Source organism: Dipodomys spectabilis, unplaced genomic scaffold, assembly GCF_019054845.1.
Source record: "Dipodomys spectabilis isolate Male_0828 unplaced genomic scaffold, ASM1905484v1 ptg000335l, whole genome shotgun sequence".
Lineage (NCBI taxonomy): Eukaryota > Metazoa > Chordata > Mammalia > Rodentia > Heteromyidae > Dipodomys > Dipodomys spectabilis.
The window spans coordinates 723,635-740,623 of record NW_024871012.1 but is presented as its reverse complement, the minus strand read 5'-3'; the positions used below and the strand labels follow the sequence as shown (position 1 = coordinate 740,623).

The following is a 16,989-nucleotide window of genomic DNA, read 5'->3' as shown; positions in this document are numbered from 1 at the left end:
TTCTCAAGTAAATTACCTGATGGTGGGCAAAATAAGAACAGAAATCGTCTCAGTATGCAAGTGGCTCACACTAATAATCCTAGCTACTTAAGAGGCTGAGATCTGAGGACTGTGGCTCAATGTCAGCCTGGGCAGGAAAGCCCATGAGACTCTTATCTTCAAGTAACCTGCAGAAAAACAGAAGTGGAGCTGTAGCTCAAGTGGTAGAGCATTAGCCTTCAGCACAAGAGCTCAGGGACAGTGCCCAGACCTGAGTTCAAGCCCCAGACTGGTACCAAAACCAAAACCAAACAAAATAAAAAAAGAGCAAAATAACAACATGCGAGGTATTTCCCCATAACTATTCTTTACTAGTCACCTAACACACTCAGACTGAAAAAGTCTGATATAAATGCAGAACTACGTCTTAGTTCACAGGACTTGTTGAACGACAAAGTTGAATTAAGACATATGAAGCTGAACATAGGCTTTTATCCACTGATTACAGGGAAAAAAACTCTTTTAAGAATGTGCTCTTGAATCTCCACTGCTGTATTTATTTACTCATTCACTCTACAGGTTTTGAAACTGGTCCTCTTGGGGAAATTAATGCTGAATTTATTTCCAGCGATGTAATCCCAATGTTTGTATGCTAGAGTAGTGACACCAAAAGGGACCAGCTTGTGTGCTGGCGATTCACTTGGTTATCTTGACTCGGGTCTATGTGAGAAGACTTTGCCCTCTGGGGGTAATTCAGCAATCTCAGGTTTGATGCTGAACTGGACTCCTGACCTATCCGTTAATACTAACTAATGCTTGGAATTTATGGCTCTGGAATTGGAATTCTCTCCTCTGCACAAACAGAGCTATAATACTATTATGTGATTTCTAAAATGTATAGATCTTGAAATTGCTGCTTTTCCTATAATTATACCATCTGAGAGATGACGTCTGATTAGAACACTGATAAGTAGATGCTTTCATTTGAAATACTATTGGGAGATAGCAGTGTGCAGATTAGCTGTCGCAATCACACACACACACACACACACACACACACATGCATGCTGCTACTGAGAGACTTAATGTTCAGATATACAAAAGAATCACTTGTGAAATATCTTTCAAGGATGCTGAAGGAGTTTGCCTTGCTACTAAACAACAAGGAAACAATTGCTATGGAAAGAAGACCTTGATTGCTATATAAAGGATTCTCTTATAAATTAGGGAAACAATCTAAAGGTCTTAACAGAAAATACATGGAGAAATTATTATTATTATTCTCTACATGTTACTTCCAGTGATGATGCCTTCAAGACATACTTCATGACTTGGGGGATGTGGAAAATCTACTGTTGTCATGGATACTGAGACTTGGCCAGTCCTCATCTGTTGGCTGTGCCTTACTTCTTGGATTACTGTCTCAGTATCAGTGCATTTTTTCCTAATTCTGACTTCAAAACTAATTCAGGAGGCAATTGGGATTGCCAGACTAACCACATGATAATATAAAATGATAAGTTAAATTTGAATATAAGATAAATAACAAATATTTTTAACTGTAGCTCAAGGCATATTCGTTGTATGCTACTTAAAAACTTTTAAGTCAAGAGCTGGTGGCTCACACCTATAATCCTAGCTGCTCAGGAGCCAGAGATCTGAGGATCATAACCCAAAGCCAGCCTGGGCATGAAAGTCTCTGAGACTCTTACCTTTACTAAAACTACCCCCAAAAGCCAGAAGTGGTAGAGTCACCAGCCTTGAGCAAAAGAGAAACTCAAGGACAGCGCTCAGGACCTGAGTTCAAGCCCCAAGTCTGGCACACACACACACACACACACACACACACACACACGCACACACACACACATGCACGCACGGCCGCACATAAAGCTAGAAGTGGATCTGTGGCTAAAGTAGTAGAGCATTAGATCTCCAGCAAAGAAGCTTGGGCACAGCATCCAGACCCTGAGTTCAAACCCCAGGACAAAAAAGAAAAAAAAAATTCAAACTAACACTTAAAAAAAAAAAAAAGAAAAAAGAAAAAGCAACCATTAAATAGTCTTTAAGTCTCAATTTCAGTGTTACCAGGACTACATATTGGTGTCAATACTGAAAGCAACTTGCTTTTTTTGCTTCATTCCTAGGCTTTTAGGTTTGACTGGATGGCGAGCCTTATGAGAGCAGTAACTCAGTTGTATCTCTGGATGCTTAAGTTCCCAAAATCTTCGTGAAGAATGCAATGAATGAACAGCTGGTTGAACTGTGGCATCCTTCTCTTGTTAGCTCATTCCTGGGGGGCTTCAGCTTTGACTATGTTAAGGAGTGGGCCTTTGTTTTTCCAATCTCCCACAAAGTTTCTACCTTCGTCCTGTCTGTGCACAGATGAGTCAAGTGTGAAAGTCAGGTTCACATCCTCAAAGACACTGCAGGAATGTTCCATCCAGAGCAAGAGCTTGTGTCTAGTAGTCTACCAAGTTCAGGCTGAGAACACACAAGTCTTGTACGTTACTACTTACTTTGAGGGGTTTTGCACATTTTTTTCCTTAGATTGACAGCCTGGACTTGATCATTCATATGTGAAAAAGACTTCTTAGATTTTTCTAATGGATCCAAAAAAAAAAGAAATCCACATGGACACCATGAATTGAATGTGACAACAACCATAGTAAATATCGAGGAGAAAATTAGACAGAGGAAGTTAGGAAAAGAATTCAAATAGGCAGTGTGAATAAATGAGCATCTGATGGCCATGTGGACTGATAGGAAAAAATTCACAAGTGATAGTAATTCAAGATGGCAATTAATGGATCGGAATGAACATTAGAAAATAGCTCCATAATTTTATAAGTGAAATCAGCCCAATGAGGAGTGACTTGCTAATAGCAACTCTGAGCTAGTACAAAAGTGGGGACCAGAATCCAAATATACTAAATCAAGCTGTCTCTCCAAGTGGCTGCTCTATTGTCCATACTTCAAATGACACCGGACTGTGTCAGCCACCACAAAACAATTTAAGTACTAGGAATTAGGAGAAAATTACAGCTCCTCCTTTCCTTATGGTCCCTGTCAGTTCTTTTACTCTTGAAATTAATTTTGACACATCACTCATCCATTTGTTCCGTGCTTTTACTGAATGAAGTATATGCTACCCAGTGTGATGACTCACAGGAATACCACAGTTAACAAGATGCATGTGGCTCCTGTCCCTATTAACTTGTGGAAGAAGAAAGCCAACAATGGCCAAATAAAGAAACAATAGGCCTTTGGATTTACATAGAGACTCAAACAGAAATATGTGGAGCGGCTAAGTGAGATTATAGATCCATTTCAGCATGGGGGGGGGGGGGGGGTGTCCTTCAACAGCAGGTGTCTTAAGTTTGAATCAGGAAGAATGAGAAGGCATCCACCATACCAAGGAGACTTATTCCAGGCAAAAGCTAGAAGGAAAAGAGCTTAGGGTATCTGAGATCTAGAAAAACATGACTTTTGAGGCACCAGTGGCTCACACCTATAATCCTAGCTATTCAAGAGGCCGAGATCTAAGGATCTCGGTTCAAAGCCAGTCTGGGCAGGAAAGTCTGTGAGACTCTTATTTTCAAATAACCACCAAAAAGCCAGAAGTGAAGTTGTGGCTCAAGTGGTAAATCACTAACCCTTGAGGGCGGGGAAAAAAATCCTTAGGGGCAGCTTTGAAGTCCTGAGTTCAAGGCCCAGGACAGGTAACAATAAATAAATAAATAGTGACAGTTCAAAATGAAAGTGTTTCAAAGATTGAGCTCATGGAGGAAAGAACAAACTAGATCATAATGACTTGAAGATTATTAGGAAAATAGTTGAGTGCTATTCCAAGATCCATGGGAAGTCAATAAAAAGGCTTGCTCTTTCCTGGAAGCTTATTTTGTGGGGAATAACTGCAGGGCAAAAATGTAAATGAAGGGAGTGGCGGCCCAGGTCAAGAATGGCACTGAGATTATCCAGGATATTGGCAATACAAGAGAAAACAAGTCCTCAGACTCATTGCTTCAAGAGGAATTTTAATAGTAGAGCAAAGAGGATCATTTCAAAGAGGTAAAGCATTAAAACTGGCCATTTTTTTTTCTCCTAAGCAACTAGATTAATCATAGTAGCAATTACTAAGAAAGAAAAAGGTTTAGTGCTACAGTGATGGGCAGGAATTAAAAAAATACATATCATCTCAATGCTTATTAGACATTTGGTTGAGGGTGTCAGCTAAGTAAGAGAGAGACATACCAATGTAAAGACGGGACCTCAGCATAAAGCAGTTTTAAAAACGTAGAAAGTAAATAAACCCCCCTGGGGAGGGAATAGGGCTGACTGAGCCCTAGGTGAAGTACAGCAAATACCATCAACAAAGACATCTATGAACAAACACATAAACATCAGCAAGGACTCCATCCATTTCCTTTCTAGTCAATGGTGAGTCAGAAACTGGACAAGTCAGAAACTTGTTCCACATTTCTTAAGTTAACATCAATTAACTTGTACAGGTAGGTTTCATTTTGACATGTTTATAAAATGTATCTAATGTACCTTGATTAGATTCATCCTTCCTATTACTTTTCCTCAGCACCATTCTCCAATTCTAAACCAATGTCAACAAGCTCCCTCATCCAATTGTCACAAGTGTACGGAAAGAATTATGATGAGATTTGCCCTCTTTCGTTCATTTTGTTTCCCCTCCCCTTCCCACTAATTGTCCTTGCTGATTGTTCAAAGGAATTTCACCAAAGAAGATTCACACACGCATGTACAGGTATAAAATCCGATTCACTCCCTCATTTGCTCTTCCTACTATTTCCTTTTATTCAACAGCTTTCAATGAGAGTTTTATTTGCCATCTTTACCATAGATGGAATGTAATTCAGTACTGTTCACCCTCTTTCTCTTTTCATTCCTCTCAAACAGTTCCACAGTTACAAGCAAACATCTTATACACACACAGACACACACACACTTATATATTGTTCTTGCATCTATGTATGAGATAAAACATTCACCCTTTGTCTTTCTCTGGCTCACTTTACTTAACTTGATGTTCTCCAGTTTCATCATTTCCCTGCAAAGGACATAATCTAATTGATCTGTATGACTAAGACCCCTTGTGTATAGGTATCACATTTTCTTGATCCATTCCTCGATTGTAGGACATTTGGGTTGTTTGAATAGTTTGGCTGTTATGAATAATATTACAATGAACAAGTGTCTCTGTACTGTATCCTAACTTACATTCCTTTGGATATATGTCCATAGTATAATAGCTCTATTTTTCAGTTTTTTGAGAAACCTTGTTACTGATTACTTGTACCACTAGTTTACATCCCCTCCAACAATATAGAAGTATTTGTTTTCCAGGCACCTTAGCAGCAATTATTGTTGTTTGTGTTCTTGATTATTGGTCATTGCAACTGGAGTTCCCAACACGCCACTCTAGGAAATGGGAAACTGAGCCTTGGAGGTTCCTTTGATTGGTAGCTTGGAGCTAGCTCTCCAAGCTGAAGACAGCTGCAGCTGAGTCTCTGCAGCTTCCTCACCTGCAGCAAGGGGGCGCTACACTTGCCCCAGTAGTTTTCTCTCTCTCCACCAGGCTCATTCTTGTTACCTGCACTCCTAAAGTAGGCAGGTGAGCTGACGACCTTCCAAATGAAGCACTGCCAAACACTCTCTAATAAAGAACTGGCAGCCTTGCCCAAGGAGCTGATGTAGGTGGGGTTTCTTTTAATTCACATTTTATTAATTCAGTCTTATCTATGAAAGATTTGGGCTGTGATCTGAACTTTCCTATCAAAGATCTCCTGAGTTTCTTGTTGCCACAAATGGAATCCAAGCTGCAAACCTATGGCTTCTTCCAGGAGAATATGCACTTCCAAAGCTTCAAATACACTGTCTAACTCAAAGCCAAAGGACAGGAACTAGCTACAATGGTAGCATCTCATAGCTGATGGAAGTATGACAGAGTAAATATGACCTTGGCCCAAAGAAAACACCATTAGAAAATGTGAATAAAATCTGTAGATTTAATAATAATTGATGTCCAGATTTTTGTTATGTGTAGGCTGCCAATTCTTTATTAGAGAGTGCTTAGAAATATATTCAATTTTTTAATATTACCATAAATTAATTGTACAAAGAGACATCATTGTGATGGTTACAATATGTACTTTGCCCTATCTATATTACTCTTTCTTACAATGTCCTTGATTTTTGAATAAATACACAGTAAAGTATCAGAATTGAAGGAGCATGCTTGTAATTAACTCTCAAGTGTTAAGAATGACTGTCTCTGTATAAGAATGACCAAGGAAGTGTAAGATGAAGAGAATGTTATAATGCTGTATAGGAATTCATATATATTTATTCATATTGTATTCATGTATATGAAATCCTATACATATGTAGGAACCCCTATGCCTATATACACGTGTGTGTGTGTGCTGGGGTGTGTGTGAATTCCTATATAGCATTCAAAGAAGCAGGCTAGGTAGACCTACGGTTTTTGAGGAAAAGCCAGAGAAAGAATGTAGGACCCCTCCCCCAACACACACACACACACACACACACACACACACACACACACACACACACACACACACACACACACACACCTCCTCTTGTTTCACTCAATCCCACAGTGCTCTGAGTTTCCCTGAAAGCTGTAGTTGGAAATTCTAACAGAAGGCTAACTTGGAGAATCACCATGTCTCTAAATCCCCAGAGCCAAACACAAGGTCTGCTAAGACACTAGAGACTCAGGTAATGGGCAGTGAAATCAACAGAATACAAGAAATATCTGAAAGAAATGGTGAGCAAAGTTCTATCTGTGCGTTCCATCTGCTGGTGGGAAGATGTTCTCTTATGCAAACAGGCTTGTTGAGGGAAAGACTGGCCCTGTGCTCAGGGCTCCTTTTATTGCTCCTCACTAAGATAGCCCTGCTCTCTTATTGAAGAAAGGTAATTTGAGCTTGTACCCTTGGGCTGGCCTAAGTGGCCCTATGAATCAGACTGAGTAAGGAGGAGTGTAATTTCAGGTACAATGTGTCCCTGGACCCAAGGTCTCTGTTGGATCACGAAGCTTTTCACTGAGATAAGAAGAAATGAAAAGATGCCCAAGATACCAGTAAAGGTAGAAATAGCTCCATATTCGGTAAATCCTTCATCAAGAAAACAAAGTCTCATTACGTTCTGTTCTTAACTTTCCAAACTGGCTGGTACATCACATGGACTTTGCACATGAGCTCGGAAATTAGAATCCTTTTAACTCCCAAAGTTCAAGAGAGTTGTTTAGCAGCTGAAAAACGTGATTTTGCTTTGAAAATGTAGCTGATTCTACATTGTCCCAAAAGATTACTTTCCCAGAAAAACAAATCTTTAATAGAGATGAATAAAAAAAATAATAAATCTACATGTCACTACTAAGTATAAGATGCGCAGAAAAACTGGGATATATATATATACACATATATATGCTTTTTCTTACCAACAAAATATAATTTCACAACCATGCCATTGTCATAATATTCTAGAGGAAAATTAAACAAAGTAAACCACAGCATAGTGTAGAGGAGAAACCTGATTTGCATAGTAATTCAGATAGGGACTCCTTTGCTTTATTGTTTGTTGTTGTTGTTGTTGTTGTTTGTGGGTTCTGGGGCCTGAACTCTGGGCCTGGGTGCTGTCCCTCAACTCTTCAGTTCAAGGCGAGCTCTCTACCACTTGCGCACAGCACCACTTCTGGCTTTTTCTGCTTATGTGGTGCTGAGGAATGGAACCTAGGGCCTCATGCATGCAAGGCAAGCACTCTACCACTGAGCCACCTTCCCAGCCCCTGCTTTGCTTTAATAAGGAATACAAAAGTTTTGAGGACTCATTAGCTGAGATTACTATGATGCTGACAAGGGCTTGTTTACCCATTTATTTGAAAACGAGCTCTGATGGAAAACCTAAATAATAATGGTCGGTGGGGTGGGGGGAGGAATAGCAGCAAAATACCCTCCTCAGTGAGTTATACACTGTGAGTCCACAAAGGATCTATAACAGCTGGGTATGGCTGCCCTTTCTTCCTTCTCTTTTTAAATTTAATTTTATTGTAAAGGTGATGTTACATAAGGAATGAGTACATTTCTTGTCGAACAGTGTTACCAACTCCTTCATTTTCTCTAACTTTCCCTGCTCCTCTTCTCCCCGAGTTCTAAAGTTCACTTCCAACACAGTGTCTTGTGAGTGTCGCTGTTGCCTTGGTTCACCCTTGGTCCTTCATCTCACCATTTTGTTGTTCCCCTTCCCTTCCCCAGATCAGATAAACATATATACAAGACACAGGGTACCAAAATCAGAAACAGTGACGACAGGGCATAAGCCAAAGGGGGGGGTGGGGGGAGAAATAACTGCACACAATACATTAAAAAAACAAAAACACCTCTTGTTTCCATGTCTTGGAGTTTGCTTCTTCTTACTCCGCTGTCTGAGGGGCCAATTAGTGTCTCATGAGAAGTCAGTTCCTTCCTACAACTTAATTGCTAGGAACTGGATATCTAACTCTCCATTGGTTGTCTCCTCTTCGATTGTCCATACACCCTTTGGCTTTCATCTCTCATGTCTAGCTGCCTTACTCTGCTAACAGGAGATCCATGCCTGCCATCATTCCTCTGTGCCACAGGAGTATATTGTGTGTACAACATAAAAAGACTTATTTGGGGAAAGATACCTAAGAGCAGGAGTCATTTTCTATCCCTGTAGGTTCAAGTATCTGCCTCGTTCTAGAGGCCCTGGCCTAGTCCTGGACTATTGATATAAGGATTCATGGTTGCCTGAGACCCAGCTTATGGGACTGTCTATGGAGCACACAGGATTTCAGGTCTCTATGTGAAAAGTTGGGTAATATGGTATTTGTCCTTCAATGATTCTCAATCAACCTGGACCTTCCCAGTCTCCTATTCCCTCAGTTTTCTCCACACCTGCCATTACCCTGGGCTGGTCTACAGATACCAGTAAAATTCATGCCACAGCATGCTTTTGTCTGAAGAAGAGGCATGGATATTGGACCAGAGAAGCATATGACAGACAGATCTAGAAAAGTGAGCCTAATGCTGACCTGTGTGTTATCCCAATAAAAAACAATGCAGAGGGCTTTGCACGTAGGTCCCCGCCCAGTGGTTCTTCTTACCTTCGGTTCCATGGAAATGAAACTGTGGGTCCCTCTGCTCGAGAGAACTGACCTTTTAATCGTCCTGCTATGGTAGAAATGGTAGTAGTCCTTCAAGGCACCAATCTGCAAAGACCAGGTGGGAGAGAAGAAAGATGTTATAGTCTGAATACAGCCTATTTCCCTGTTTTTCATTAAAATAAGAACACAAAACAGAAAGGTCCCTAAATTATTCAATTGCCTACTGTTCTTAACTGTTACTTGAACCTTGGTGATCACTTTTCAAAAGAAGGATATGTGACAGGAAATGTGTGTCCTTGAAGCGGTGACTGAAGAGCTCAAGGTTGTAATGGGGCAGCCCAGTCTCTCCATATCTCCTGCTTAATGTTTAATTTATATGCAGCATTTTAAGTAAGTCTATATCAATCTATATCCAAATGTGGGAAAGAGAGGGGTAGGAATCAAATCGCACTGTGGTTATAAAAACACATTGCAATTTGTTTGCTTTGAGAAATGCACAATGAAAGACCTTGTTAGATTATTTATATAGTTAATTTGAAACACATCTTAAAGCCGTTGATCTTTCACTAAGATAACACTGTGTAGTTTGTCTCCGGACTTCAGTAGACAGTATAAATGCTTAACCCTCATTCATGGCCAACTTGCAAATGCAGTGGCAATTTTTAAAACAAAACAAAACTCATACATCTCAGGGCTGGGAAGGTGGTTCAGTGGTAGAGTGCTTGCCTTGCATGCATGAGGCCCTAGGTTCGATTCCTCAGCACCACAGAAGCAGAAAAAAACTGGAAGTGGCTCTGTGGCTCAAGTGGTAGGGCACTAGCTTTGAGCTGAAGAGCTGAGGGACAGCGCCCAGGCCCAGAGTTCAGGCCCCACGACCACCACCACCAACAACAACAAAAAAAAACTCACATCTCATATGTCTTATCTATCAGCTAAGCTTCAGGTATAAAACTGATTTGATCTTCTTTATAATTCTTTTCTTTAACATTTTAGTCTTGTGTTTGTACCTCTGTTCTTAATTAAGAACGGTTGAAATTAAGTCCTAGTCCTCTTGGAGAAAATAGATGAACAAAATCTCAACCATATTCTCCTAGCAACTTTCAAAGTGTGGATCACTAGTTGGTGCCAGTGGCTCACATCTGTAACCCTGGCTACTCCAGAAGCTGAGATCTGAAGATCCAGAACAGCAGAAAAGTCTGACATTCTTATCTCCCATTAACCAACAAAACCCTGGAAGTAGTAGACTGGCTCAAATAGTAGAGCACCAGCCTTGAGCAAAAAAGACAAGGAAGAGATTAAAATCCTGTGTTTCAAGCCCAACACACACACACACACATACACACACACAATTTTTGGATCAGTGAATGAAAACTGAAAAGTCAGGAGAGCTTATGTACAGTGTTAGCTGATATTAACTGCAACTAAAAATCATATGTTGCCAGCGGCTCACATCTGTAATCCTAGCTTTTAGGAGGCTGAGATCTGAGGTCTGTGGTTTGAAGCCAGCCCACGGAAGAAAATCTATGAGACTTTTATCTCCAACTAGCCACCAAAAAGCCAGAAGTAGAGCAGTGGCTCAAGTGGTAGAGCACTAGCTTTGAGCAAAAAAAAAAAACAAAAAAAAAAACGCAATGACAGTGCCCAGACCATGAGTTCAAGCCCTAGGACAACAACAACAAAAAACCAAACATACTTACTGAGTTTGTTTCCTTTTCTATAAAATTACACTTTGGGCAAGTTAATTTCTAGAACATTACAGGACTCATTTTATTATTTAGCATTCACACTTCCCTGACTTTGAGCAAATATATTAAATGACTCATTCTCCAGAATAATCATAGCTTTGCTTAAAGAAGAGCCATCAACAGAATTTTTCCAAATGGGACAATGAAACACGTGGGCTTAATTAAAAGTAATGGATAGAGACCAATTTTTTTTCTAGATGAAAGCTTTACTTCTTGATAAAACCTTTCATTTCTTCTTCCTTTCTTTTCATCATTCCTCAACCACCATCCCACCAATTTTTATGCCATTTAGAAATCACCTCTTCACTGGGACTTTCTTCTATCATCAAATATTACACCAGAATTCATATTTAAAAGCAAGTCTGAAGCCTCACATCTCTGCTTCAAGTGCAAAATCCCCTGACCTACATGGAACAATTTCTCAACTCTAACACCAGCCAGCAAGGGATCAAGGCAAGGAAATCTCAGTTGAAATCTCTAATCTCAGTGATCCTGGGCTCTGAGACAGAAGCAAACAAGGAGGAAGAAGACGCAAGTTCCTATCCCAGCCTCTAAGAGTGTGTCCAGAAGGGATTCACTGGCCAATTTTAAGCTTTTGGAGGACTAAAAGTAGAATTCAGGAGAGGCTACACTATCTTTTATAAGAAAATCTTAAAATCTCCCAAAGCTCAATGTATTCAGCTCATGTAGCTTAAGTCAAGTGCTCCTTGAGAAAATAGAGTATTTCTGAAAGAAAGAAACAAGAGTGTTTCTGAGAAAGAACTTACCAGAAGAACTGGTCATGAGGGTGTGAAAGTACCACTGTATTTAAGATCACAGCTACTCGACAGTAATGGAACTTCTCTGATTATAGGAAATGATGAACTTGATTATATAACTACGGGTATAATTTACACATCTAAACACTCTCTAGGCTCACTGGTTGAGCCTGGAATCCCCATCTACTGGGTTATAGAACAAGGTGGACAAAGGAGGAACTGCCCTGACTTAGGTTGTTTGGGGACTCTCAATGAATTATTTAGTCCCTTTGGGTGTTCAGTTTCCTCAACAGTAAACTGAGACGTGCATGGGTAGAGTGAACAAAGATGACAAAGATTGGAAGTCTGAGCCAAATGAGGGACAAGCGTGTTTATGGGTTGATGTGGTTATGGGGAATGAAGGTACTGATGACTCACAGAAGAGTTGGAAGCTCTTAGTTTCCCATCTAAACTCAAATCCTATCTTCTCTCACCTCACACACATCTTCTTCTTCTTTCACCTCTATCCCTTCATCTACACAGAGGGGTCACCTCTTTTCTTTCCCAATCTCACTGCTGAAAAACCAACCACAACATCAACAACACTGGAAAAAAAAAAACAGTATTGTGAACATGTGCATCATTAATGTGGTTTACAAAGAATTGGTCAAAAGCCTCATGTGGGACAATTATTTGAAAAGAATTTGGCAATGCCAAATATGCACTGTATCTAACCGAGGTTTCTTCCTTCTACACATGGATTCTTCAGTCACTTCCATGCAAGGGTGGATGTTAGAACCAACTTTGTAAATGGTACAGGATGTGAGCAACAAGCTGGCATCAATAGGTCATTAATCCCATATCAATGAAAAATGGATTCGACTCTAAACTGTGAGGAGGAAGTGTAAAACCTGTGTCTAATACGACCTGATTGTTGCAGAAGAAAAACAAAGAATCCATATTGCATGCATAATCACAGTTGTAAGAATACTATAGAAACTGTAAAAAAAAAAAAAAAAAAACAGATATTTTCCTCATCAGTTATACCCACACATTTTTCTTCTGCCAGTCCTGGAACTCAGGCCTAGTTCTCTACCACTTGAGCCACAGCACCACTTCTGGCTTTTTCTGAGTATTTTATTGGAGATAAGAGTCTCACAGCTGGGCACCGGTGGCTCACACCTGTAATCCTAGCTACTCAGGAGGCTGAGATGTGAGGATCACAATTCGAAGCCAACTCAGGCTTTAGGAAAGGCCATGAGACAGACTCTAATCACCAACAAACTACTCAATAAAAGCGAGCATTGAGCCAGCAGCTGGTGGCTCACGCCTGTAGTCCTAGCTACTTGGTAGGCTGAGATCTGAGGATCACAGTTAGAAGCTAGCCTGCGCAGGAAAGCTCGTGAGACTTTTATCTCCAATAAACTACTGAAAAAAGCCAGAAGTGGTACTGTGGTTCAAGTGGTAGAGTGCTAGCTAGCTAGCTTTGAGCACCAAGAGGCTCAGGGACAAATCCAGCCCCTGAGTTCAAGCCCCAGGACCAGCAAAAAGAAAACAACAACAACAAATAAGAAGACATAGTAATGCATGTCCATCAGCAGTCCACGCCACCCCATAATTCTAGCAGATGGGAGGCTGAGGCAAAAATAACAAGTTTGAGGCCAGGATGGGCTACCTACTAAGAGAAAAGAAGAAAGACAGAAAGAAGCAAAGGGAAAGAAGGAGGGAATAAAAGAGAAAAAAAGAAGGGAGGGAAGGAGGGATCCAAACAAATGACTGAAACAATGTGTGCGCCACACAACCTCCTCTCCCAGGGGCCCCTGTGCACTTCAAAGTCCATGTGGTAGTGCAAGGTCCACAGTTACTCAGGCCCCCAAACCTCTGAACAAGAACCTCTGCTCATCTTCATCTCTCCAGGGTTCTGTTTCCTGTACAAAGCCACGGAATGGCAGCCTTGCCTTACTGCTTGCTCCCTCCCAGACCGAACGCTCACCGTGTGCCAGGCATCTTGTGACTTTTCTACATTTTACCGTATTTAGCTTCTCCTTCTCCTTCTTCTTGTTTCTTCTCATTGCTATTCTTTGTGTCAGTCCTAGGGCTTGAACTCTGGCTGTGTGAGAGCTTGTCCGTTAAGGCTGTCACTCTAACATTTGAGCCACAGTTCTACTTCTGGCTTTGGGGGGCAGGGGGTGGTGGTGGTGGTGGTTGTTAGTCAGAGATAAGAGTCTCATAGACTTTTCCGCCCAGGCTAGCTTCAAAATGCGATCTGAGCAATCTGAGTATTAATATCTCATTAAACTTTTAAAATAATGGCAGGAAAGACACCATACGCTTTAGCTAACACGTTGAGTGAAGATCATTCAGCAACTACCCTGTCCTACAGGTTCTGCATCATGTGGGCCAGTCTAGTTCTGCTCACTCTCCAGCCTGCAGTCATGCCGGCTGGTCTCCATTGCCTTAACTCTGATGCCTCTAATCACAGCACACGCCCCCACCTCCACCTGCTCCATGTGGATTCATTCCTCTTCCTCACCTTTTATTCCAGCCTTCAGATGAGGTCAGATTCATGGCTGCATTTCATAGCACTCTAAGAATATGTCTCTTGCTTTTGTACCTGTGTCGCCATGCACCGTGTGCTCCACTGAGGCAGGATGTACCTCATTGCTTGTCACGCTGTGCTCAATTTCTGGTACATAGTTCAACATATGCTAGAACCTCAGGGAAGACTGCGAAATAATCTGAAAATCCTTGGATTACTAAAATCACATCCACTGGACCTAACTGGGGGTTCAAAAATCTCTAGTAAGAATATCACAGAGGGGGGCTGGGAAGGTGGCTCAGTGGTAGAGCGCTTGCCTTGCATGCATGAGACCTTGGGTTCGATTCCTCAGCACCACATTAGCAAAAAGAAAAAAAGGCCAGAAGTGGCGCTGTGGCTCAAGTGGTAGAGCACTAGCCTTTAGCTGAAGAGCTGAGGGACAGTGTCCAGGCCCAGAGTTCAGACCCCATGACCGGACCCAAAGAAAAAAAAAAAAAGAATATCACAGAGGGCTGGGGATGTGGCTCAGTGGTAGAGTACTTGCCTAGCATGCATGAAGCTCCGGGTTTGATTCCTCAGTACCACATACACAGAAAAAGCTGGAAGTGGCACTGTAGCGTAGAGTGCTAGCCTTGAGCAAAAGAAGCTCAGGGACAGTGCCCAGGCCCTCAGTTCAAGCCCCAGGATTGGCAAAAAAATATCAAATTAAAGCTAAAATCAGCAAAAATGGTTCAATTTTACCTTTACTGGAATACACCAGCTCTGCCATGGTTGTGGTTCTCAAGGTCATGGAAATCAGCTCTAAACTTTTACTTCTATTGTTTTTATTTGCAAAACAGTAGTAAAGGAATGGGATCCATTAGTGCAATTACTTTGTCTCATCCCAACAAAAGAATCCATCACTTTCTAGGAAAATATATATATACATTTAAAAACATATTTATGTCTCTTTTCTATTAATATGCATATCCCTTACTGGAGAGAATTGCATCTTTTATATTCTTTCAACAGCAACTGAGCTTGCTGAGGGCATTTAATAAACATTAAGAAGAAAAATGCCTTAACATGTTGGGAGTTATTAAAAAGAAAGAAAGTATATGAAAACAGGGCAGTAATATTATCTATAAGCTGGCTTACATGGAGCTCCTCTGGGGTAATGGAAAAATGAGAAAAGACTATGCTTGTGTTATGCAATAGCAATGAGGGCTAAAACGAGGAACGTGTAGAACTGACACTGGCACACTATAAATGAATTAGGAACAGTAGAAACATATGAAGAGCTCACACCAGTGGCTCACACTTATACTCTCAGCTACTCCGGAGGCTGAGATCTCAAGATCAAGGTTTGAAACCAGTTCAGGTAAGAAAATTGGAGCGAATCTTTATTCCAATCAACAAGCAAAATGCTAGAAGTGGAGATATGGCTCAAGTAGTAGAGTCCAAGTCCCAACACCAACACCGAAACAGAATAAACAATGTCTAAAACTCAACCACAAGCTAGGTGTTGGTGGCACACACCTGTAATCCTAACTACTCAGGAGGCTGAGATCTGAGGGCTGTGGTTTGAAGCCAGTTCTGGGAATAAAGTCCGTAAGACTCTTATTTCCAGTTAACCATCAAGAAGTGTGGAACTAGAGCTTAAACCTTAAGCAAAACAGCTCATAGACAATCCCCAGGCCTCCGGAAATATGGATGGACAGACAGACAGACAGACAGACAGACAGATAGATAATCAACAGCAGACTTAATACTACCTGAGGGGAAAAAACAGAGAATAATTTCCCTACCCATTGGCCCCGCTGTGTAATCACACACAAACATTCTTCTCCATCTAGCAACACAACACTAAGTTGATAAATTTCATCTTTTGTCCCTAATTCTGTCCAGTTTTTTTTCATTTTATTTTTTTTTGGTGAACATACTGTACAGAGGGGTTACAGTTACATGGGCAGGATAATGCGAACATTTCTTACCAAGCATTGCAGCCTCCTCCTTTGTCTCCCCTTCCCCTCCCTTCCCAGCCCCCCCTCTGTCCAGTTTTAATGATACTTTCTTCCATAGTGGTAGCTCTATCTTCACATGGCAAGAATTTTCCTGTCACTGTCTTCTCTCTCCATCCAAAGTGTACTGTTTAGTCTTTCTCATGGTAATTTATACTCAAGTGTGAATTACTGGTAAGGCTCAATATTAAGTCTTCTAGAGACAGATACCCTTCATCAGAACATTATGATTTAAGCCACATAAATGTGTCCTTACTGCTTGTAATTTCAAACAATAACCATTGAATATTTGTTATTCTTTTCCCAACAGCAGGAGGCTGCCTTCTTGATGTGCTAATATCCTAGCACATGCAAACTGACTTTAGAGCAAAGAGGGCTCCCACATCTACACAGTCCTTACCCTTGAGGAAGAACTGAGTGGTCTTCTTGTGGTCATCATCAGCAACTGATATTTTTAAAACTCCCACGTGTTATCCTAGCCACGCAGGAGGCTGAGATCTGAGGATCACAGTTCAAAGCCAGACTGGGCAAATTAATCCACAAGACTCTCTCATTTCCAATTAACCAGGAAAAAGTCTGAACTTAAGGTGTAGCTCAAGTGGGAGAGGGCCAGCCATGAAAGTGAGAGTCAAGCGACAGCTCAAGGCCCTGGGCTCAAGCCTCAGTAAAGGCACACACACACACACACACACACACACACACACACACACACACACACACACACACACACACTTCCCTGGGCTCAAGCCTCAGTAAAGGCACACACACACACACACACACACACACACACACACTTCCCTGGGCT

At 41.1% G+C, this 16,989-nt stretch overlaps 1 protein-coding gene across 3 annotated transcripts in view; it reads right to left on the bottom strand.

Moving 5' to 3' along the window:
- Pcsk5 (proprotein convertase subtilisin/kexin type 5) overlaps positions 1-16,989 on the bottom strand; it is a 293,974-nt gene that overhangs the window by 244,594 nt on the left and 32,391 nt on the right. For 2 of the 3 annotated variants that reach the window (XM_042665579.1, XM_042665578.1), the window contains exon 1: positions 9,164-9,259. In XM_042665579.1, the coding sequence (XP_042521513.1) occupies positions 9,164-9,175 (12 nt within the window). In that variant the 5' untranslated portion in view covers positions 9,176-9,259. Of the gene's footprint in view, positions 1-9,163; positions 9,269-16,989 lie in introns of those variants that run through there. The other variant, XM_042665577.1, reaches the window with a different exon arrangement.